Genomic DNA, 25,621 nt, shown 5'->3' on the forward strand with positions numbered 1-25,621 from the left:
GTGAATTAATTTATTATAATGTATAACCGAATTAATAGCATTCTCCGACTTCATATCCACATATCGATGATTATCCTATTCATGACCGAAACATGCATAAAAAATTTATTGTACAAAGTCCTTTGCGCCTCACAGTGGGAATTAATTGGAATGAGTAAATGAATTTTTTGATTTTTTTAAAAGTATGCCATTTCTTCTAGCGAAAAGTTATGAATCCGCAAAAAGTGTAAATATGAGACAGTCCCGTAAAAATTTTGGGCCTATGAATAGTTGTTGAAAAGTTACACCATCGACTAGTAACACGATTCATGTGCAATGAGAACTATTGAGAACCCACCCAACGACAGAAAGTGTGGTGATGTTCTGTGTTCTCTATAACTAGCATTGATCACACGTATGAATAATTCAATATGCAACGATGGTGTGTGTACATGAACATAGCCAACCCCCCTGGCTTCCTTTTCTGGCTTAGTTCCCCTGTTATTTTGGGTCGTCTGTGGTGGTGTCTACATATGCTTGTTTTCTTGCTTGGCGTTATTGGTACTCTTTTCTTGCTGCTCTATTCTAAGTTTATCCTTTCCGACTCTTCTCTGATCATCAGTAACAGCAGCAACAGGGCCAAGTCTTCTTCAGCTTGTGGTCTCCGTGCCTTGTCACTCTCTCTTCCTCTCACTACACACATCCTTCAGGTTGGTCCCACTTTCCTTGCACCCCACCCCCCACTGTGTATACCAAAATTGAGAATTAAGACCTCTCCCCAGATTTTCGCCTACCATAAGTAGGCGAAAAAATTAATACCAAAACTTAACGAAATGCCAAAGGGCACGCGTGGGAGGGAAATAATCTTCCGGGAACTCATTTTTGTCAGAAATAATTAATTTTTCCTGTCCATTTAAAGGAAGTTTATACTCTGTGGTAGTAAGTTTTGTGTGAAGCTCAAAGCTGCATAGAAAAAAATAACTTGGAAATCAATTGAATTGAACGTGATATAAAGTCAGGAGAAATGCAAATGCTTTGATCTGAGAAAAGTCTGTGTCCCGGAAGACACTTCTCCTTGTGCAACGCATGAATCTATTTTTAAACTGAAAGTGGTCTCATATTCGTTTATCGTGGAAAGTGTTTCAATTTTCCTCAATTTTCATTTTCTGCTATTTTTACAGTTTTTTGGTGTGAGGTCAGTCTCCAAAAAAATCAGCCAAAATGGACGCCATCAAGAAGAAGATGCAATCGATGAAGCTGGGTGCGATACAAAAATTTAAAATGTTGTGTGATTTATTTACGTATATCAGTCTGATCTTTCCTCCCATGAAGGGCAAAATATTTCTTATTCATTTTATCCGTAATATGTGTGTACAGAGAAGGACAATGCCATGGACCGGGCTGATCAGATGGAGCAGACCGCAAGAGATGCTAATGCTCGTGCTGACCGTGCCGAGGAGGAGGTCCGCAATTTGCAGAAGAAGATCCAGCAAATTGAAAATGAGTTCGACACCTGTCAGGAACAACTCATGGCTGCCAACACCAAGCTCGAAGAGAAAGAGAAAGCTCTTCAGAATGTAAGTTCATGACCCTTTTTTCCTTATTTGGGCATATTCGAGTTGCATACTTTTCCACGGTCCAAAAGTGAGGGGTTTACTACGAATTTTTCATTAGATTCCTAAATATTATGCAGAGTCGTCATACATAAGAGCACTTAATACTCTCTCAACAAATTCATAACCAATTCGTAACTGACCTTGGTATCTTTTCTGTATTGGTAACAATTACGTATGTGGAATTCGTGTAATTTTACAACTTGTTAAATTTAACTGGAAGAAACATGTAGAATACATATTATCTACTAATCCCATGAGAATCAATTACATAATTTGATGACCATGCATATATGCATGCAATAAATGTCATAAGTTCTAGCTCTCGACACAACTTGCATAATGGTCAATTTGTGACCATTGTGGGCAAACACCAAAAGCTTTAAGGATGGATATGTTTGATAATAATTACATCAAATCGAATGTGACGCGAATTAAGTTAGTTTTTGGTATGGAGTTATATAATTTGGATTGTCAGGGTTGAAAATAGCAAGCATAACCATGTTATTATGCACACAAAAGTATTGATACTGAGGAGGTTGCAGGAGGTACACACATCACGTTATGAATTGGACGTAGTGCAAGAAAGGCAATGCGGCAATGAGGAGATCATATCGATAATTAATCTTGAATCCGTACAAACAAAATGATTACGGATGCTTTCAACTTGGAAATACTTCTTTAAATGGTCATACATTGTCACTTTTGACATTTCTACCTTTGCTTTGCTCGCCTTGTGCCTTGGCGTTTGGCTTGACACAAACCTTTTTTCATGGGTAAATATCTATGTACGTACAGGGACGTATTAAACAATGTATTATGTATTGTTTTTGATGAGATCAAAGAGTTTCTGCTATTGCTGTTGACCTCAATTTATTTTCAAACATGTCCATTTGAAACCCAAATTGGGTAAATACACAATAGCGAAGGATATGGAGTACAAAATTATCATTCATAAAAAATGCGTTCTTTTTGTCCATACACGTACAGATGACACAGATGTCATCATTCTTATTTTAAGGTTTCGTCTACTGCATGCAAACGACTATTACTTATATCCAAATCCAACATGAGTATTCGGGAATGGAAATACACACATAGGAGGAGAAGAAAGTGTTTTGCCTGGTTAATTAAATGGTTCAGCAGGATATGCTCGGAGGAAATGGAATGGGAGCAAAAGAAAAAGAAACAGTTTAAACATAAACTTTACAACTCTTCTGCACCAAAAGGTTTGCAGGAGCGCATAGTATTAGCAAATAGCAGAGCTGATTCATCTGAAATATGTGGGGATGCACAAACCCAATGTATTTTTAGAAGAAAATCTCATCTCCGTGAAATTTTGGCAACTTTTCCAATTCTACGTCATCACATCCCTTTTAAGGCCATGTGCCGGAGAATCGTATTGTAATTTAGACATGTAAGCATACCAATCATACCCACCCCCTCCATATTATTGGCATCTTGAATTTTTCACCGTCAGATATGAAATGAACTGACCATTCCATATTTTTGCTCCATTATAAACTGAGCTTAATTGCAATTTGCAGTTGATTTTGTATTTAAGAAATTAGAAGCTAGTTAGGTTTGACCCAGTAAAATCATGTAAAATTCGTAAAAAAATGTAGAAACAAGAGTTAAATAACCATCAATTCTGAAGGGGTTCTTCGTGAAATTCACACATTTATCACTTTGAAATCTTGGTTCGGTCGCTGAATATATTGACTTTAACCGAAGAGTCGTGCTCGAACCGAATGAAGAGGAGCTAGAAAGCTGAACGATCTCTGAGTTTAAAAATAACTCACCCTGATTTCTGTCGTCGTTTCGAAAGCGTATGTTGGTAACATAATTGTGCATTTTAGACATATGCGATTATTGAGGCTAGACTAGGCCTTATAAATACGCCTAATTTCTCTGAACAAATGACTTATAACAGCATTCATTCCAGCGTTTTCAACACAATATTAAAGAAAGGATAGGACAGTCTCCGACATAACTTGGTTTCAAGATTTTAGAAAACATTCACAAAATAACCCGAGAGAACAGAGATAGGCTAAAGGGGGGAGCCAGCATCAGAACGTGAGGGGCTGGCTGGTTGGTTGTTTAGTGGCTGGGAGAAGAATGTCCATGCTTTGTTGGATTGTAACTTTGCAAGTGCTCGAAAAAGTGCATGGTTCAAGATGCTGTATTATGCATAAAGTCATAGAAAGATTTCGGAGAGCAGTAATGTGGCGTGTGTGTGCGGTATCCGACACCCGGTTCTCACTCTCGCCCTCCAAAGTAATGCCCACATGATGTCCAATGACGATGTTCAGTTTCAATCTTCTCGTTAAGGCTTCGCTTCTTCTCTTCTTCCGTACTCTTCTTTTTTATTTATTTTTTGTAAATTTACACTTATTTCGATCCCTACGGAACTTAATCAGTCAGTAGTAACCTTGCCTAATCTAGTACAGCATTAGTGGAACGTAAAGTGCAACTTAAATTACTTCACATTTGTCAGATCCCTTGTTTCCACTGCATGAGAACATTTACGTCAACCTATGCATTTGGAAGAAAGGCTTGATTGTTAAAAATTTCTGATATCCAAATGTCCCACACGCGTCCTGTATGAGACTGAGCATTTAAAAAAATATAAAAAAAATATATACGACGACAATATAACGAACAATCCACAGTCCTCCCTTCATAGATAATTCCATTTTGGAACTTTATCATTCCGGTTCACCACATGAGTTATAAATATAAACCACACACGAAAACGAACGACTTGACGACTTACAATTAAGTTATATTTCAACGAAAATCAAGATAAACTAATAATAAATAAGGATCGACCCTACCGCAAGCACTTTGCTGTCAGGCATACACGCATATATCGACGGTGGCCATATCAAGATAGTGAATCATTGTTGGGTCGATTATAACGGCACGAAGCCATGAACAAAAGATAAGGATTTCATGGAATAAAGAAACATTTATATCTCACGGCATTTGGAAAATCTGGACAAAATGCTGACAGAATCGATTCTGTTCATACGGTGACAGCGTTATTTATCCTTTTGACATCTTCATCTCGTCCGCATTTATACACCAACGAAGGAGTTGCATGTTGTCAACAGTATCAGAGTTAGTTGGTTAGTAAAAACGAAGTGTGTGTAAAGAAATACTCTCGACGTGAGCAAAATCAGCATCATCCTCATCATTTTTACAGCAAGTGATGGATCTTCTTCAGCAAGTATAACGGCACAACCCCCGAGTGGACCAATCCATACCCCGTAAATAAACTGCCTGTGATAAAATACACTCTGCTACATATGTTAATTGACTTGAAAAATGAAGTGGAGAATCTTGCTTTGACGCTGATTTCCTTCGCAATTGTAGCTGCTTCTGGTGCTAATTTGAAGCTATATTAGGTCAACATGTCCGCTGAGGACGAGGACAAAGTTCCTACAAGTGACCGTCAAAGTCCAAGGGATATTCTTACCACCGGCAGCAACGTGCAACCCGGGTTTTGTGTGAGTGAACAAGAACATGGTGAATCCTCGTCTAGTGGTGGAATAGCAACTCCTGCAGAAGGAGGGGGAATAATATCCACCACAGTAAACCCCCATAACCGGACTCGTGAAACTGTGCAGAAAGTATACCAAATGTTGGAGAAGCACAAGGCGACATCGAGTGAGAGCAAATTTGAATCCTCGTCGTCGTTCCTCCTTGACTTTGATACTCCTCCACAAACTAGTTATGGAAAGTCAGCGTCGGCTGGCTCTGGCAGGAGTAGCAAGCATCACCATCAGCAACAAAGCACTGGTGGTAATGGCAAAGGAAATGGCAGAGGAAGCTACAACAATAGCAGAACAACGTCCAGATCTCGGTCTGGATCATCGCTCGACGCTCTGGGCTCTGCGGGTGCTATGGGCAGTCGACGACATAGCGGGTCCCCTGCCGCACCCTCCCATGAGAAATGTGATACTGTTGACAATGAGACTGATGCCACGGGGGAGGAGAAACTCGCCCAATTGCGATGTCCAAGTGAAAGGACTGAGGTCATCGCTGACAGAGAAAAACGGAGGCGGAAACGGTGCTCTGATTACCCAGGATTTGCATTCGGCTTCGGATCCGTTTTTGGGTCGGATACGATGATGAAGTTTAGCATTATCAGAAATGAACTTGACAATGTTACCAAAGTCCAACTGAAGAGGGTACGTACATTACATTTAAGAATTGGGTCCTGGGTCGTTAGTGAAAACTCGAAATACTTTCTCCTTTCGTTACGATAAAATCAGTATGCATACAAAATGTTTCTTTTGATATTTAAAAAATCTGTTGAAATAATTTAATTTTACATGCGTGCACGATGATCTCGTGAAATTGTAATCATGCGTATTCCAACGAAATGTTACCAGTGCTACCATCCGTAAGAATTTCATACGCTATTTCATGGGGGACAGGAAGTTGTGACTCTACACATGTTGCTGGAATCGGCGCTCATTAATTACTAGACAGATGTCATATAATGTTGAACTACATTGCATTTTAATTATCAGTTCCATGAGATTTCTATGCATTCAACGATTCAGCCCATTTTTATTTCGAATGCCTTCAACTCAATTGACGCACATCTCATTCATTCATTACTACACAAATCACATTGGTGGTGTATTCCTCCACCCCAAAGTTAGACTCGCTGTGTAAGTATTTATTTATTTATCGCCCCTCACAGGAGCCGTGTGTTTTAACACCCATACACCTGTGTAATCCACCTGAAAATTAATTGACATCCACCCAATCCATCTCGAATTCAACCGGAAATGGTTTGATGGACATGCTTCCACTTGTTTATCCATCAACATTTCCCACTAAAAACTTCTGCTGGGCATTCCAAAATAATAATATTGCTCCTTTGCCGATCATGCATTTATATTTGAGAGTCACAGTAGGTGTATGCTTGGAGGAAATGGTGGGGATGTGGTGTGCGGGATAGCTCGTCTATTGGGTTCATTCTGCGTTACAACATTTCTGTCGTATATGCTTTGCATTGGATGTAGTCCACTCCCTGAATGCAGTCCGGCATCCTCGAATAAAAAATCCTTGTGATCTCGTCTAAACATTCCTCTCGCAAGTCTCTCCGTAGTCTGTCTGCCTGCCTGTCACTAAAACATTATTGTTTTATTGTCAGTCCAACGTTGACCGACCGTCAGTTCTCTATATATCTAATAGAAAAGTAGTTAGTTAATTTTGTTACTGCCTTTAACGGCATCAGACATAAGCTTAGCCACACACAAAACCTGAGATCAACTTTCGCGTTGCCAATAATAATAATACTACTGCCGAAATCACATCGAACAATCTTTAACTCGAGTTATAATTCACAGTTGATCTTCACCAAAGTGTTCGAATCCTGCATACATACTTAATTAAATACGATAAAAAAGAGTTGTGAGATTTATCTCAATTAAGCCATATTAAGTGATAAATTAGCTCGTTCGTAAGTAAATATCCTCCAAGAAAAATGGCCACCATTCAGCAAGGGGGGTTGTTGGATGTCCTCAAGAAGAAAATGAGGCAGACGAAGGAGGAAATGGAGAAATATAAGGACGATTGTGAAGAACTTCAAAAAAAGTTGCACCTGGAAGTTATGAGACGGGAAGAAGTAAGCAATTATTTTCAGCTCACTCATATTTTGAGAGGAGAAAGTAGAAACTATGTCGACCGGTGTCTGTAGTTGGTTTGGTTTCACTCATTTGATATGATTTGATATGGCGAACAAGGAATACAATCCACATTTGTCATGGGTAAACCGTTGAGAAAACTAAATAATAATAATAATAGCCGGGCTGTTAACTATTTCCACGCTAGAAGAATCTTTATTCTCTATTTATGTAGAATTGCTACACAAAAGTGATAAAATGAATATAAATGAATATAACTTTTCCTAGTGGCCCGAGCGGCAGCCGGCATTCATGGGTGATAGTTTGTTTGATAGCAGCATGACCAAATCAAGCAAATAAATTGTTGACTGATAATTCATTGGTTTTACTTCAATCGCAGGGTTACTGAGATTCATTTATACTTTTTTGTAAGGTATTGTTTGACCTGTCTACACAACTTTTACATATTTGCAAGAAATCAAGTTCAGTCAAAGCAATGAAATTACAACTAGTATTATTAGATTAGAGCGTCAAATGTCAAGCTGGTCTAATTTCATTCTAATTTTGAACTTAAATTGTAGTTCTTTTGAAATGAAAGTTACATATTTTTAACGAATCTTAAGATTCCAGAGGTCGCGTGTTCAGATAAATATTTTACCATATAATATGCAGTGGTGTCACTTCGAGTAATAAGAATTCAGCTAGAATTGTCAATGACATCATCATCCGAATCCTCGATTTCACTCTTTGTCGAGCGTTAAATTACTTAACCACACCACCACACTTTGCAGCTTTGTATGAACTCGAAACTTAGGCCCCGTTGAAGTGCGCATATATTGTTGCTTATCTTATCTCACAATCCCTCCTGTGCAACAACAACATTACTTGCAGATAATTATGAAAAGCGTTTCCGTTTTACAGTAAATCCTTCGTTTACTCACTCATTGGCTTATATTCCTCAATATGCAAGTTTCGCTCTCTACATTGAAGAAACAGTTTCTAGTTTCTTAATTATACATGAAAATCGTTTACGAAAAAGTCATTCATGAATTTTGGTACTTTTTCACACGTGAATCAATTTAGTACTCATTTTGTTCATGGATCATCCTTGTTGAAAACTTTTGTGTAGTCTGATACAAAAGAGAGACAAATCATTTAGACGTGACACAGGCATGTTAAAATACTTTTCCGGTGATGCAAAGGTACACAAAATGTATGACACTCTGAGTGAGTCATCATCATTTTGGTGAGAGTTGCATTCTTTTTCTCATCGTATTCATCATATTAGATGACGAACTATTTAGCATTTTTGAGTAAATATTGTTCTTCATTCTGCAAGCAATGGTTTCTTTTCTTTCTATTTTCTCATTACATTCTTTCGTGCCCCTTCAAGGCTAAGGAGGGGAGGTTGTGTACTATCAACTCCCGGATCTCGATGCCCTTTGGATATGTTGTAGTGTCCGATGAATGTACAACAACCCTGAAGTGGTTTGATTCCATGGCCACATTTGCGCCCGCCACACCCACTCAAATGTGCCCAAAAATCGCTTTCACTCCAGCTTTCACTCATTCAAATCCTCGCCAAAAATCCAATTTTACTCCGATTTTGAAATTTCTTTCACCATTGTACTCCCAGATAGTTGCTTTCTTATTTCCAACATCAAACTCAACTTTTTTGATGATTATTGCCCAGGCATAATTTGCTTTGTTGATTACTACAACAATGCTCATTCAGAATTTTAAATTTTAAAAATACTAAAAATTCCCAAAAGCTGAGTTTGATGTTGGAAATAAGAAAGCAACTATCTGGGAGTACAATGGTGAAAGAAATTTCAAAATCCGAGTAAAATTGGATTTTTGAGATGGATTTGAGTGAGTGAAAGCTGGAGTGAAAGCGGTTTTTGGGCACCTTTGGGTGGGTGTGGCGGGCGCAAATGTGGCCATGGAATCAAACCACTTCAGGGTTGTTGTACATTCATGGGACACTACAACATATCCAAAGGGCATCGAGATCTGGGAGTTGATAGTACACAACCTCCCCTCCTAAGATAGTTTTGCTTCCCCATTGTTATTTGACTCTCAGGGTTATTTGAACAATAACAAGTGTTAAGCATATTTGTTGATTTTTAAACATAACTCGAGAATAGAAGTAGCGCCTGTGGACTGGTGACGTTCCAAATTTCTCGACTCGAAAATCTGGGACTAATCATAAAAATAATTTGAACTCGATATTGTAATTTAAGACTCTTACACGAAGATGCATGTGCCTATCTTTATTAAATAGGAGCTGAGCAAAAGCAAAAGTTTTGATATAGAGGTTGAGGTTGAGCGTTATGAAATATGAAGAATTCCTTTTTTGGTCATAGACCTGTTGTACATAATCCTGCCTTGTGTTAACTTCATGCACATTCTGCGAATTAACAATGCAGCAGAATAAACTAAGAGATAGAAATCCTGGTAGGCATATGTACGTGGTATTATTTTGGCTAAGAAGAGATAACCTGTCCTCAGTGGGCTTGTTATTATTATGAAATCTGAAATCATGCTGCATATTCCCAATAACAATGGTGGTAATACATACAATGCATATTTAGATAGATGTACATATGCTCGGAGGTGCAGGGTAGTGGAATGCGGACAATTAGTTATCTTGCGCATTATTTTTTAAATGTTTTTCGATTCTTTAACAATTCCGAAGATTGACTGGTGGTTTTACATTTCTGGATATTGAGTATTGAATCGAAAACTATTTCAGCTGATTCAATTTTATTGAAAGATAATGAAATTCTTCAAGTGAAATGTTACATACAACGTTTGCTATTTAGCATAATAATCATTACAAGAGGATTTAGTGTTATTGAATTGGTAAATATTTTTCATTTGTATGAATGGAATGCTTTAGTTTGAAGGTCTTGATGCCAGAACATCAAATTATAATTCGGAATACCAATTTAGACGACAAAATGAACAGACACAAAAGCCACAGTTAAATTTATTTATGATTTTAATCTCATTCTTATCCTACGTGCTAAATTAACCAATTCCGATAGTGAGTACGCAAATACTTTTTTATATAGCTGCTGATAAGATTCCTTCTTTAGGTATCCTTCCAGATATGCCTCTGAGCCCAATACTCACTCACATGCATATAAATGAAAATATTACAAATTCCTAGACCGTAGCAGGTTCAACTTGCGCTGTCAATAACTATTGGCAATGGGCTAATGTCATATGCAATGTCCTTTATTTTAGCAAACCATTGTTTATTATTGCAAATATGTCCCTTGATGAAGTGACCTTTCCTCACACGTCGAATTAATTAGAATTGAGAAATATCTTGATATCTGCCAGATTTAAGTATTTTAAGGACTTGGCAGTATTAAATAGGAGATTAACAACCATTTAAAATTAACGTTTTCCACGGTTTAAGTAAAGCATGTGTAATAATAAGTTGCTGCTGTGCTGGATATTGTAGTTGTGCTTAAAAATTGATTTTGTACGTGCGTTGTGCTCAGATTACATTAACTATTGCTGTTCACGATGTCTGTACATAAAGAAAGGCAACAGGTTCTTGACTTCTGTCTCCCTGCCTTTGTCCTCATGAAAGTGGAACTGAATCTGAATCTATATAAATCCTCACCTCTCTCTGCTTACCATCCATCAATGAGATGTGATCAAATGGGCATGTTTCTCGATTTAGTGCACTTGTGCAAAGAAGTGCTGTTTCATGTTTTCAATGGAATTGGAAGACGGCTACATTTCTTTAACTAAAAAATAACACATCACTCTGAAATGGAATGTCCTTTGCAACGTGGCATTTATGTAAAAAAAATGGCTGCCAATAGTTTGTGTAGAAATAATTTTTTCTCCATCCAATACTTTATAGTTTATTTCATTCAACAGTGTGCAATAAATATCCTAATTCCATGGACTATTTTTTAAATAATACAGTACCAACCAATCATGATTGCGTCATTCAATTTCGACTTTCTTGATCGTTGCATGTACATGCATAATCTAATTAGCAATTATTTATTATCCATCGTCATCCACTTGTGGATTCAATAATAATAACAAAATTTAACTAAAACATGGCAATTTTTTAATTTTTTATTTAAAGTCAACAAGCGGTGGAAATTTCGGATTTTTATGTAATTTATGAATGACACGATCCGAATAGGGTACATATATCGGCACTTGTTAGTATAATGCCCGGGTAGCTAATTTACAATTTGCATGATTCAAGATGTTGAGAGATCTTTTCCTAGTCAATTTTCATCTACTGACTGTACAGAGGATGATCATTGACAATATCATACCAGACATAGCAGACATACGTATAGGAATGAATGGTAGTGTTTCATTAATCTCTTCCGGTCTAGTGTCAACGTCAAGTTTGGACGACGATGTGATGCAATTTCGATTCTAATGGTTCTTTATCCATGTAAATACTAGAGGCATGTTTTACTCTTTTTTCTACCACATGGTAGACCAATGCTGTAGGCAAATTTGATTTGATCTACTAAAAGCCAACGTGTCCAAGTATAACAGTGTGGTTAATGAAATCCGCACTTTTCTGTATGCACATATCAAACCTGCATACTACACATTTATACTTAACCTGTCGTTACCGTATTTTATGAATGAGTCCTCCACCCCGAGTCTGTTCAGACATATTGATACTCCAGCAAATTCACTGCTTGTTTTAATCAGAAATTCTGATTCAGAATGAAATCGAAATGGCAACCTATAAAAAGCGTATGCTCCAGTGAGCATTGCTGAACGGGTGCAAACCTGCGTGACCACTCATGCGTATGTATGTGTATATTTATTTAATTGTTTTTGTCCTCCAACTTCTGCACCCAATTCCCAGCATTACAGATTACAAATTGAAAAATATGTGACAATGGGCTGCTTGAAACTCATTGTATTATATTATTTGACTCTGTAAATCGGCCCAAAATTTTAACAGACAGAACTTTGATTATCTTCTTCATGGTCAATTCCTACCATTAATTTTTTATAACTTAAACCTCTGCCACCCATGTGTGATTCTGATTCATTTAATAGCAATTACTGGATTTAGACAAGTTCTGGGGTATACGGCTGGCTAGCCCTTTTCTGAAGATGAGAGGATATATTTCATCCTCAACCAAATTAAACAACACATTTATGTTTTTTCTCTTCTTGTCATCATCATGAATGTTCTTTGCAAATTAAACACCACTTGACTTAATGTTTTTTTGTAAAGATGTACATTCAACAGAAGGGCAGCCATGGATTACTTTCAATTTTAGGCAAGGCAAAGGGGAGAAGTTTCTTGTTATCATTATAGGACAGCCCAATAACGGAAGGGAGGATTAAGTAAATTAGGGTTGCCTTCTGGTCTATGTATTTCATACAGATTCATATATGTAATTGTGCATTTGCATATTTGTTTACTGTGGAATGAGAATTTTTTAAATGTGCTAATGGAAACATACATGTATTTGAAATTCATAATTCTTAAACAAGCATAATAAGGATTCTAGAAATGAATTAATGGGCAAATTTTAATTTTTGTGGCTTATTTCTTCCAGGCTGAAGCTGAAGTTGCTGCTCTAAATCGTCGTATCCAGCTTCTGGAGGAGGACCTCGAGCGATCTGAAGAACGATTGAACACTGCCACGACCAAGTTGGGTAAGTCTACGTTACTGACGCCAACTAATTACTATTCCATTTTTCGATAGTTTGGGTTTCACTCATAAAAAACAATTAATTAACAATGATTCTTTGTCGTATTACAGCTCAGGCTTCCCAAGCTGCCGATGAGTCCGAGCGGTAATTACTTGATTAGTTTTAATATGTAGCATAAATAATTGGAGAGAAAGAACTTACGCGTTCTTCTATTTATAACGTTCACTATAAAACGTCGGTCGGCATATATAATTTTTGACCATTGCATACGGTGAATGATTGCTCTACTATGAACAATGAGAGTGAATATAAAGTTGGGTATTGTATTATACGTGAAATTCCTGTTGGGTTAAATTCGAGCAGAATCAGGAAAGCATTAGGAAATCGAAACAAGCTGGAAGCACATATATATTGAATATATATTCAATATAATATTTTCAATTAACCATACTTTCAGTATTCGTAAAATGCACGAGAACCGCGCCAGTCTGGAAGATGACCGAATTGCAATTTTAGAGGCAAATTTAGCCCAAGCTAAATTGATTGCCGAGGAGGCCGACAAAAAATATGAAGAGGTAAAATGCTCACAAAAACATTTGTCGACAACAATGACGCCAACTTTGTACCCCAGCACATTTAGCTTTCATTTATAATTCATTTTAAGAGACAAGTCATTTTCTGTTGCCTCTCCTGTAAAATCGCTTTACTCTCCTTCCTCTCTCATTTCATTTCTTCGGTCAGTTGCATCTGTCATCACATCGCGAAGACAAACCAAATAAACGTCGGATAACAGACGAAACTAGTGTAGCTCGTATCAAATTCGTCCGCTCATATGACTCATAATTGGCATATAATCATTGGCTCGAAGAAATTAGTCGGTATCGCGTAACTCACTGTTGTGGTTGCAAAATATTTCAAATAATTAGGTTCTTCATCAATATCATTTTTTTAACGAGTCTCACTTTCTTACGCTCTGACCTAATTGTTCTTAGTATGCGCAAAGTGCTGGAGAACCGAGCCATCACCGATGAGGAGCGCATGGATGCTCTTGGTAAGATTAGGATGGGATTATATTTCCACAAGTTAACTATTGACTAATCAAACAAGTATAACAAAATCAAATTATGAAGTACAAAGTTAATTAACACGAGAGCAAACACACAATATTGAATTAAATATCAACGGTTCAGGCTTCCACCATTTCTAATGTGACCAAACATTTCCATGTAAAATCTTTAGACTTCTTTTTGTTCCTATTTGATCATTATGAATGATCTGCTGTTGGTAGAGTAATTTTGTATTCCCATTTCTTAAGATATTTTAATTTGTTCATCGCATTTTGCAAATACGCAATGTTTAACGCAATGTAGGAAGTGACATGAAATGGGGGTTTAACTAAGAAAACAGACTTGACTTTCTTAATATTTTTATTTTACCTTAAAAATCTCATCACTGAAAACTATGAGTGAATTAGCATGGTTCAGCACATGTTATACAAGAATGTATGTACGCTATATGTATATGTAGATAGACATGAATCGAGTGAAAGCCTGAACTGTTGACACCAACACACACGCACACAAGAGTAACTAAGTAAATGTTGCATAAGGGTAGCCTTTGTTACTTTACAAAACAACGACAATCGAATCAAAAACCGCAGTCATCTTCATTCATGCATCATAAACTTGTCATTATTTTTGTAGAGAGCCAGTTGAAGGAGGCACGGTTCATGGCAGAGGACGCTGACCGTAAATATGATGAGGTCTTCATTTATTCACAACTCGAACAATTAACTCGAGTGGGGTGTACTGGCTGAGTATACATTGACCTAACCTAAAATGTGTGCTAACAATACAATTAAAATTAATATTTGCAATTTGGACTTTTATCAATATTTTAAAAAATATACTGCGATAAAGGTCTTGCACTTTTGGATAAATGTCCAAGTTGGTTTGCATCTAATTTTCTTCACTTTCACAAACTGATAAAAGTCTGTCTGCTATTTTGTGGCTCATCCTAGAATAAATTTGTGTTAAACAGTGTGGAGTTTATCCAAGTTGGATAATCCAACGTATTCATGTTTTACATAATCATACTTAATCGTAGTGCGGCTATAAATAGTTTTTTCTGAGGCCTCTGAAAACTGTTTGTTAGCGTGATTTTAACAAGTAACTCACACGAAAGCTCTCCTGTTTGTGGTGACAAAGATAACCTACAGCTATAATTTGATCCTTACTTATTATTTTAAACTCCCATCACTCACTCCCTCCATTATTATCCCTTGCAAGAAACCCGTATTATAGTTGCAAGTATTTGGCTTTTTACTCGTTTTCCTGGATGAACTTTGATGTGCAGCTTGATTTCTTGAACCAAGTGTTATTAGAATAGTCGTGAGAGAGGCGGAGAAAATTTGATTCCGACGTGGATAAATCAAAGTCGAATTTTACTCCAAAAGGTAGCCCGTAAGTTAGCCATGGTTGAAGCTGACTTGGAACGTGCGGAAGAGAGGGCGGAGCAGGGCGAGTCGTGAGTATCTCTATTTTCCTTAAGCATTTGCAAATGTATGCCTGCGACTTTTTTTGTGATGCAAAACTAAAACGTGTTCACCATTTATTTGAGCTTTAGTTAATTAGGCTATTTATTAAATTTAACAGTTATTATTTGAAGCTGTAACTCACAATGAAACAAAAATTCCTGGCATCAGGAAATATGTATGTATTACAATGTCATATTCCCGGCACCCCGAGTTATTTAGTTAGGACGCACTCAAACATGGATTTCATACTTGTACTCGTTTAATCTGTTCTGTTCTTTTCTCTTTTCTTGGAGATATCAACAGTATAATTTTATAATTTTATGACTTGGCTCTCTAATGTATTCGTTATGTATGACCATACAAATAGAAAGCTGGAGAAAGCTTGACAAAGTTGAAATCATTGTTGATCATATGATATGTTTGTAATTGGTTTGTTTAATGAAATGTATTATTAATTTGATGTTTTTTTTTCTTTTGTTTTTTTTTAATCCTGTGTGCCACTAACTTGATGTGTGAATTTATAACTAATTCACCGAATCCACCGAAAAGGTTGCGAGAAAGTTAGTAATGATTGAACAGGACCTAGAAAGAGCCGAAGAGCGGGCTGAGCAGGGCGATGGGTGTGTCAAACTGCTTTTATACAAATAAATATATATCCTGATAACACATAAATCTGCATGGCTTGCCAATAATTCTGCCTTTGAAACCAATTTTATTTTATACAACGTTACAATTGCTATGTGCTTTGTGCATGAATAATATTGACAAGAAATAGTACTAATGAAAAACTTTTATGAAATTACAGTAAGATCGTGGAACTTGAGGAGGAGTTGAGAGTCGTAGGTAAGTCTAAATTATGACAAGTGTGAGGTATCGCACATTCCACACAATACTGGCATACTGACTAAAATTTTGCTCTTCTATTTCGCAGGAAACAATCTCAAATCTCTTGAAGTGTCTGAAGAGAAGGTATGTTACGATGACGTGTGCCTTTTGCTAGGAATTTATTATAGTTATCTATCTATTTATGTACGTTATATTTGTGAGGTTTCTGCACATCTTTATGGCAAAGTTATAAGTTGATGCATATGTAGATCGCGGCAATCAGACAATTGCTTATTACTTTTGACAGTGTCTACATCAATTTCTATATCATCCGGGTATAAAGTATCAATTATCTCACACCTGCAATTAATTTGTGTAAAAGTACTTGTGTTCTGTGCAGTAGAATAGTTTTGAGTTGATGTCGCAGAGTAATTAATGGTCTTTCTAATAATATTTTTTATTTACACAAAATTTCAACTCTGCGTGTGTCCAATCTGACACGAATGACACCAAATAGTCTCGGGAACGAGAAGATGAGTGCAAAGAGCAGATAAAAAATCTGAACAAGCGATTGAAGCAGGTATTTAAAATATGTGTCTGGGATTAGGAAACAGACTCGATACTTCAAACTGTTCCTAACTCCGCTTTCACCAAAGCCACCCTTTGGATATGCAGATTACAGTTGAGTTGCAGTTGAGTTTGTGAGCAATCTAGTCTGGTCTGGTTGACTAGATCATAGCGTGATTGGAATGGAGTTTGTCTCGATAAGCACAGGGTCTGATAAGTCTGCTGGGATTATTATAACGTGAGGTCTTGCTTGGTGTGTGTAACGTGACGAAACCATCATCATTGCTGACTTACTGCACTACTAACCACTAAGAATAGTATATTTGGCATAGTAGGATTATTTGATAGTACGTACAAACGTACTATATTTAGACAGACGAGAAATATTTGTTTGTCAAGTATTCATAATAAATTGGCATTGCATAAAACATAGCATCAAGATGTTTTCAATTACTACGAAAATACTTGTGCATATATGGATTTGATAAAATGATGACCACTTAGGCTAACCAACGTGAGGAGGAATATAAACAGCAAATCAGGATGCTCTCTACCCGTCTGAAGGAGGTAGCTTTCAGAGTCACTTGGATTTTAATTTCCAATTCCCTCATAATACACACATGTTGACGACTGACCTTAAAATTTGCATTTACCGCAAGTAAATGTTGGATTAACACGGTTTTTGTATACTAGTTTTGTCTACATTCGTGGAATGTATTTTAAAAACATGTGATGAACATGGGACAAGTCGAATATTCTATTTTTAACAGTTTGCTCACTCTGAAAATTTTGTGCTTCCGGTACAAAGTCAGTGCAAGTATTTTGCATAACCAACTCTCTCCCTCTCTCTTTCTATGTATCTAGAATTCGCAGTTTGTTTTATTAGATTTTATTGTATGTAGAAGATTTTTTTTTGGTTTTCTTGTTTACGTAATGTGCTGTTCAGAAAATTGAGACTGATTTTTTCATGGTGTTAACAGGTAAAATGTTGACCATGCAGATAACCAAACTACATACCTTCCGCATTTTTGAAATATATCATAGATGATTTACTTAGGTTGATTTTAGTAACATAGTAGTGATGTGTGATCCTCACAAATAAATAATATTAATTGGCTTTGCAATTTGTGTTTGTTTAACTGGTTTAACATAAACATGTGTGCTAACTGTGTGTCGTTTTTCGTGTTTGTTTTTCATGAACCTTAACCAATGAAGGCTTCTCAAATGGAAGAATCATATTCCCACCAATTGCGTAGCATTTCCGAAGCTCTAAAAGAAGTAAGTCACGACTAACGTAACGTACCCCAGATTGAACAACGACTTAATATTCTATTTATCGTATAAATATGAATACTTACGATAAATAATTTCCACATGCATTCTTCCATTATTGAAATATGTTTTTGTGCATGTTTAACGAAGTGTGTTGTTTAATTTCACTGGTTTATTAATTACAAATGACTATGGTTTTGATCCCAATAACTCACATGACTTTTTGACACCTTGTTTTTACCCTCATTGACGTTGACATGTTTTATGCTGTTTGATTGACATGGACCACTTGCAAAAACCAACCCCCGCCCCACCTTCAATGTCAAACACTTTAAGTAATAGTCCCTAATATGAGTATCAAATGTGTAGGCTGAAGCTCGTGCTGAATTCGCCGAGAGGTCCGTGCAGAAGTTGCAGGTACGATCTATTCATTTTCCAAAATCAAAACCTATTCAATACAAATATTTTTTTCTTAAATTGATGTGTGGAATTAAAAACTCATTCTGTGTTTTGTCTTTGTTTCTGCAGAAGGAAGTCGACAGGCTCGAAGGTATGATTTTAAATTATTCCCAAATTAATATAAAGTTTATAAAGTTTTTTTAAAATTTACTACGAAAAAAAGAGTACATCTTGCCACTTATGGAATCTCAGATTCCTCGAGTAAAATTTAAAATTTTTGTTGATAAATGAAAGTCGAATTCGTTATATTCGTTAGATGACTTGATTGGTGAAAAAGAGAAAAGCCGATTGATGCACGATGAAATGGAGGCGACTTTACAGGATATACAAAACATGTAATATTCATGTATTGCCAATTAAATTTCAAACACAAATACAATGCAAAAAATGCCTGTATCTTTCAAATCTTTCTGCTATTATCGGCAAAAATGGCTTTAACTTTGGCAAGATTAAGCGGGCCTAAAACATTATTGCGTAATTCAATTGTATAATTGCTGTGGGTGGATTGGTTGGGTTCTGTACATGGTCGTCAACATTTCTTATATTAAATTAAGGTGGCTTACATTTCCTTCTGCGATGACTAGTTATAAATATGTATATGCTGTGCTATGTTTTGTTGGTCTTTCATTCATGGGCCAATGTTGATATAAATTTCAATGGACATTGTTTTTTTCCCCGAAGATGACTTGATCCTAGAAAAACAACGTTATAAATCCATTACGGACGAGTTGGACACCACTTTCTCCGAGTTGACCGGTTATTAAAAATACTCGTCAGGATGACACCGTTGCCAGTTATTACCCATCATCACAATAACTACACTACTTCTTCTGTGACTCATTATTCTCATCTTTCATTTCTAAACAAAAAATAGTACCACTACCCTCCGTTTCACATGTTAGTAAAAATCATCTCTAAAATTTGGTGTTACTTTGAGTTGATTTTGTTTTTGTTTTTTGAGTTTTTTGAGTTTTCCACAAATAAACCCTTACCTTGATTTAGTATTTTTTGTTTTCCAGTCTTTGGATCATTAGAAATTTATCCCTAACTTTGGGTCATAATTGATGTATGAAAAGAGAAATTTATGTGTACATATAAGGGAAATGATCCACCGACGAGGTTTTTTGAGTGACCATTTGCATGCAGCTTTTGTCATTTATGTGTTTGTGTGTTGTTTAAAACTTATTTCTGTAATCTGTCTATTTATGTGGATTATTATTTTTTATTTCTGCAATTCAAACCCCGTCCTGGTTTATTACATTTGATTTTTAATTTCATTTTGATTAAGTCGATACATAAACTCGAAAAACGTGGGTTAACACTAAATTCAACTTATTAGTTGCTCAAACTTGAACCTCTACGTTTGACTTATTAATAACACGTATGAACTGGGTTTGGAAGCTAAAATATTTGCTACATAACATATTATGCGCTTGATATTGGTGAAAATATTTTCCAAAATTTCTGCTGTTTTTGTCTGATGTTGTGAGTCAATATGCAAATGAATTTCGTATATATGCATATAATAATAACAATTGTTTTTGTCTATTTGTTCTTCTAGCTGAACTAATTCACGAGATAGAAAAATCCAAGAACATTGCAGACGAAGTAAGTACTTTTAAAATCAATGAATTAATTTGAACCACAAAAATGCAATCAAACAACTTTCAAATAATGTTTCCATTCTACTCTTAATGTGCCAAACTAACTAAGGCATTTGTATTTTCAGATGGATAGAACATTTTCCGAATTGGCTGGCTACTAATATAAATCTCCTCAAGACGTCCGCCTGTTTCTACTACCAAGAACAATTTCAGTTCAGAGTCAAACTTTTAGCTTATACACGATGTTATAGAAAATACCCGTAAATTATTCTGTTGGTCTTTTCATTTTCCGACTATGAATCTGTCGATCTATCAACTGTTTGTCTTTTTTCTCACGTCTCCAAACTGTATAACTACTACACATGCAAATCTCTGCATGCACGAGACCCTGTGCTGTTGTTGCGACTGACGGATCTGAGAAAGTCCCTTTTCCTCTTTCTTCTAACAATCAATCGCCCTTCTTCTATTATTTAACACTCAACGACCAATACAACAGCATGACTTTGTCACCTTTCGTTTTGTTTTACCATTCTGTATACTTAATTATTTTCTCTCTGGTATCGGCGATAATCCCACACAATTTACCGAACAAGCTCTCAAGAACAACATTATTGGGGGAGCCAATTTCTCTGTTTAAGTAATTGACAATTTAAAAAATAATTTAAAAATTGGGTTCGGTTCTTCTGTCTGAAGCATAAAATATAAGTAACATACCATGCAAAATGATTTGCTATTTGCTGTGCTATGGCTATAATATTAATCAACTATATAATTCAACTATTTGATAATGTATGATGTAATTCTGTATGATAGGACGACGAGCACAAGAGGTTGTTGAAATCAAACATTGCTGGATTAATATCATGTTGTTGTTACGTTAATGTTAAGTTTGCATTATTATATGATGAATAACTTGTAAAAAAAACTCTGTTAACGAGCAGGTAGCAAGTAGTTAGTAATGTCAGAGCAATATGATAATAATAGTATGTGTCTAAGGCAAATCAACATAAAAATGATATGATGATGATGATGATGATAATAATGAAATAATGAAATAATACACTTTAAGTTGCGTGTTGTGTTGACAGTGACATGTATAACAGACATTAAAATCCCGTCTCAGTTGAACCATAAGCCACTTTCATACAGCCAAAAACCACACATTCTTGTAGTTTCACTACATTGATTGCTGAGAAAGCATCCACATACTTACAATACACACGAACATAACAAGTGCTGTTGCTCTTCTTGCTGTAGAAATATTATTGTTATCATACTGACTGTTAATTATTGCAATTTTCTGACGCGAGCCGGATCATGAATGACTTTCTCGTAGTCAGCACATTACTTACTACTTGCTCTAAAACTTAACACTCTCTAAAATGTGTATCATGTATGTACCTAATTTACACTATTTATTTCCGTGTGCCTTGCCAAGCTTGTGGCAATCGAAGACTCTTCTCCTCCAGCTACTTAATAATAATATGCTATATCGTTATTCGTTGTTATATAAAGCAAACACTCACTCGACCTGATTACGAGCTCAGCTTATTTCGTAATTTTTTCGTATAGAACTAGTGACATTTCTGGTATGAGAGCGAGGACCGTTGAATGAGAAATCCGTATTTACATAGTTATATTAAAGTTGTTAGAACAACTATAATGCAGGCCATGTCGAGTAGATGTAGTGCTATGATTTTGTTCGTCAACAACTGACGCAAATTCGGACCACTTTGTTTGCCTATCTGTCTATCTATCTGTATATCTATCTATTTCTTGTTAGAAATGCTTGCTTTTGGATTGAGTTTATAGGTGCGTGGTTTTATTTCTATGTATCAATCATTTACACCTCAACCAACACTGTGTGAATTTTTAATGGGAACCAACGACAATATTGCAATTATGAATATTAACATCAAAAACAGAGTTACACTGTAAAATAAAATCTCATCATACAAAACAATAAATAACTGAATGAAAATTAACACCAATGGCTGAGGATTGTGTGCAGAGATACAACAAAAAGATTTACTATTCATAATTCAATATTGTTTACAAAATACTATTACAATTTAGTTATGATGATCGAATGAACATCTTGTCAATAAAGTGGTGTTATGATGATTGATATGATAAAACCTACAAATTGGATATTTTACTTTCTATTATTATTCTTTCATGCTGAACAATCAATGCATTTCGTCGTACACTGCTATAGTCTAGTCTTGCGTATTTAATTTTAACACCGAAGTAGCCAGCTTAAGACGTACATAAGTTCATGTGGAACGTGCTTTCTCCATGTGAGCATGGATTCAGGTTAATATCGATCTTACGTTTTGTTTGATTAAATTGAAAATTGATCTTATTAAGTTTGCATGGATGATGGATGAACGGAAGAGAATTCTAAAGAAAAAAGTCTGCACACACACACATGTAAGCATACTTGACTAAAATTAACAATTAATAACACTATGTAAGTTTTGCAATGCTCATAATACAATAAGACCACACACCAAAAAATGTCTTTCTGCATGCTTAATATATCCATATAGCATTACTAAATATACATCAAATATGGCATCTTTAAGGGACGCCTGCATATATTAATAAGAAATGGATTTCATACTGCCTTGCTTCATCAATGTCACACAGATCTACCAAAGAAGAAAAAAGAAGAAGAAACGACGACGTGTGGCCAGAGACAAGTTCACATCAAGGTACTCGCATTTCTTTCAGTCGAAGGTGATACCAGCGTGTATAGCGAGTGCAACAGACGTTACCAATATGTTGTGCTGCAAGATTCAGCAAAATTAATTAACTTTCTACACTTTATGCCAGAGAAGAAAAGACTTTAACTCTGAGAAGGAAATGAGAGTTTTCTCAGAGTAATCCCCAGATTAACTGACGCTCCGCAGAACCGACATCGTAGAACCAAAGGTTTTCTGCTTGTGCCACATTTCTTTCAATCATGACATGCTGGACCTTCATATAAAGCGTCGACTGGCGTGGTGAAGCAAATGTGAACGAACTTTAATGGATACTTTGGCCGTTTGGGAGACTTGGCTTAATGCACTGAAAAGAAAAATATTGTATACCCATCTCTCGTTAGCTTATTAGGAGTGAGAATGCAATAAATGAGGCAACAAGACCCCCCTCAGTTTCAACCAACAAGACATTTCTTTTTACTGCTCTTGTATGATGTGGCAAATGTCCAGCCCCTCCAAAATGAAATTAATTGTATATATATCTCCACCCTATTAATGCCCTCCTCCGGGGTGCACCCTTAGGAAATGGAAGGGAAAACTTATAAAGTGGCCAACTAATCATTTTGGTTGCTCTGCTGGTTTGCTGGTGGTTCATCATGGTTCATCTTCTCTTAATGCGGTTAGATCCCAAGAGATTTGTCCGCCTTTCTTTTCTTTTCCAACTAATGTGGAGTTTATTATTATTAAGTTACTCTTATATATATATTTACGCTCGGTATGCAATATGTAGAGCCTGAGTCAATGTGTACTATATCCAGACCCATCGTTGACCTTGTACAGGCCAACCTATGAGAAATTGTCTGGATGTAGAATTAATTAAAGAAGGCGGAGGGAATAATTTTCCGTTTTGACAGCAGGTATGGATAAAGCTAATTCATGCGCATTTCTACGGGGTTGCGATATTTCTTTTCGTTATTTATTTTAAAACGTATGCTTCACAACTCAATTTGGGCTCAATTGAGGTGTCCTTAGACGAATTTCGGTGTATGACGATGCGTGGGTTGCGAGGTGAAAGTCAGCAGGTGAAGGAGGAAAGGACGCACACACTCGCAGGTCGGATATACCTGGAAATACAGTGGCATAAAACTCCGTTGGCTGGAATGGACCGGCTTTGCAATTTCCACTCCAGCTCGTTTCGCAATACACATTTCGGATTTGCAACAGGATCCGTCCCGGAGAAAGTGAATGGAAGGACTTTTCTGCGCACAATTATTGATCCGTCGGATATTTGACGCAACTGGAGTGTTAAAAAATAAGAGCAGATATTTCGTATTGTTTTCAACCGTATTGACAAGAACCATAAGGAATTTCCATTTAGCTGAGCCATGTAGTACATCTGTCAAGTAGAGTAAATTGTTGTTAACCCACTTGTCACAAAAAGTGGTAACATTTCCTCTGTCACATTTTGAGAAAGGAGGGAAAATTTTAGTGTCAATTATCGCCTCCCTGTCCAAGGTCGTGCCTTGGCGGAGAGGGGAGAGGTCAAACTCCGCCACCTCCCACTCGGAATTCTCCATCGGGCCAAGCGAACAACAGCCTGGGAAATGGTGCATCACGACGAAGCCGACCCGGGCCCTCAGGTCAAACCTGGTGCTGAATCAACGTGTAAGTACTTGCAATGTCCTCCTTCCTTTACTCGTCACTCGTACGTGTGGACTCTCAGAGATTTTCCACAAGGAGAAAGTCCTAAAAATTTTATGGTCATCCATACAATTTTCACCAGCTGAGTGAATGCGCTTCATATTACCTGAATGTACATATGCATATACATACATACATATGACGAGTGTTTAACTACAGAGATAAATACCGGCTCGGTTAGGTTTATTTAGATGTGTAAATATTAAATAGTGCTGAATAGATGGGTCAAAGTATTTTATCTTTTTATCGACAATTTACGGAGCAAAAAGATCTTGGTTAATTAACTTAGGGGACAAATTCTTAAGGTCTGATTAAACTCAAACTAATTAAGGACTGCCAATTGCTAACTCTTATTCTCGCACTCGTCCGAACACATGAGCATTCATTTCTAACTTTCTTCCTGGGTTTCAGACTAGGAATTGAATGGTGAAAGTTTAAGTGAGAAAAGTAACGGAAAGTGTCAATTCAATGGGAATCAGTTCATCTGTTCCATTATGTGTGCCATGTCGTGCGATACTTCTGCAGGGTCTTTCACTCATACGCCAATTAATTCCACTATTTGAGAGACACATCACCATCTAAAAATTCTTTTGACGCAACGAATCATGTCATTCGTCGAATTGAGTCATTCGTATGACCAACGGCTGTGATATGTTCTGGGTCGTCTTTTCACTCCACTTGTAGAAATCGTGCCAGGTTGGCGGAAATCTTACTTTTTTCAACGCAACGTATCTATATATTTGACTTGCGTAAATCTATTCAGTACCATTCGTATGCTTCCTTTCGAGAACACACTTGGTAACATAAATGACAAATCGGTTTTACTTAGATTGGAATCTTTGTTTTGAAGTGGAATTAAACGCAAGAGTGAAACGAGCAAGCAAGATGCATTGATATCTTCCTGTAGCTAATTATGGCCTAGAAAATTAAATAATTACGTTACAAGTATAAATAATAAATTGATATTCATCTGCAAATATGTAATGAAGTATTTTAGAGTAGTATTATTAATCTCATAATAAAATACAAACTAGTGTGA

General features: G+C 36.4%; 2 protein-coding genes across 21 annotated transcripts in view; both read left to right on the forward strand.

The window, feature by feature from the left end:
* The first annotated feature begins 535 nt into the window (after positions 1-535).
* On the forward strand, positions 536-22,318 carry LOC110849837 (tropomyosin). 20 transcript variants are annotated; one of them, XM_022097363.2, is made up of 16 exons: positions 537-689; positions 1,161-1,240; positions 1,357-1,556; positions 12,817-12,916; positions 13,024-13,057; positions 13,906-13,964; positions 14,617-14,675; positions 15,369-15,439; positions 16,255-16,292; positions 16,381-16,418; positions 17,346-17,408; positions 18,483-18,530; positions 18,642-18,663; positions 19,254-19,469; positions 20,134-20,180; positions 20,302-22,318. In XM_022097363.2, exons 2-14 carry the CDS (start codon positions 1,201-1,203, stop codon positions 19,334-19,336), a joined length of 855 nt encoding a protein of 284 aa, XP_021953055.1. In that variant the 5' UTR covers positions 537-689; positions 1,161-1,200; the 3' UTR covers positions 19,337-19,469; positions 20,134-20,180; positions 20,302-22,318. The 20 variants fall into 20 exon arrangements, with proteins under 20 accessions (XP_021953071.1, XP_021953063.1, XP_021953055.1 ...); XM_022097379.2 differs by lacking the exons at positions 13,906-13,964; positions 14,617-14,675; positions 15,369-15,439; positions 19,254-19,469 and adding exons at positions 13,371-13,488; positions 15,999-16,069; positions 18,829-18,918 and having other exon boundaries at positions 536-689; XM_022097371.2 differs by lacking the exons at positions 13,906-13,964; positions 14,617-14,675; positions 15,369-15,439 and adding exons at positions 13,371-13,488; positions 15,999-16,069 and having other exon boundaries at positions 536-689.
* Positions 22,319-24,145: 1,827 nt separating this feature from the next.
* The window catches only part of LOC110863503 (synaptotagmin-4), a 40,948-nt gene continuing 39,472 nt past the window's right edge, over positions 24,146-25,621 (forward strand). The window contains exon 1 of the mRNA XM_022112837.2: positions 24,146-24,546. Coding sequence (XP_021968529.1) covers positions 24,486-24,546 — 61 coding nt within the window. The 5' untranslated portion in view covers positions 24,146-24,485. The remainder of the gene's footprint in view (positions 24,547-25,621) is intronic.

Source organism: Folsomia candida, unplaced genomic scaffold (assembly GCF_002217175.1).
Source record: "Folsomia candida strain VU population unplaced genomic scaffold, ASM221717v1 Fcan01_Sc001, whole genome shotgun sequence".
NCBI classification, from domain to species: Eukaryota; Metazoa; Arthropoda; class Collembola; order Entomobryomorpha; family Isotomidae; genus Folsomia; species Folsomia candida.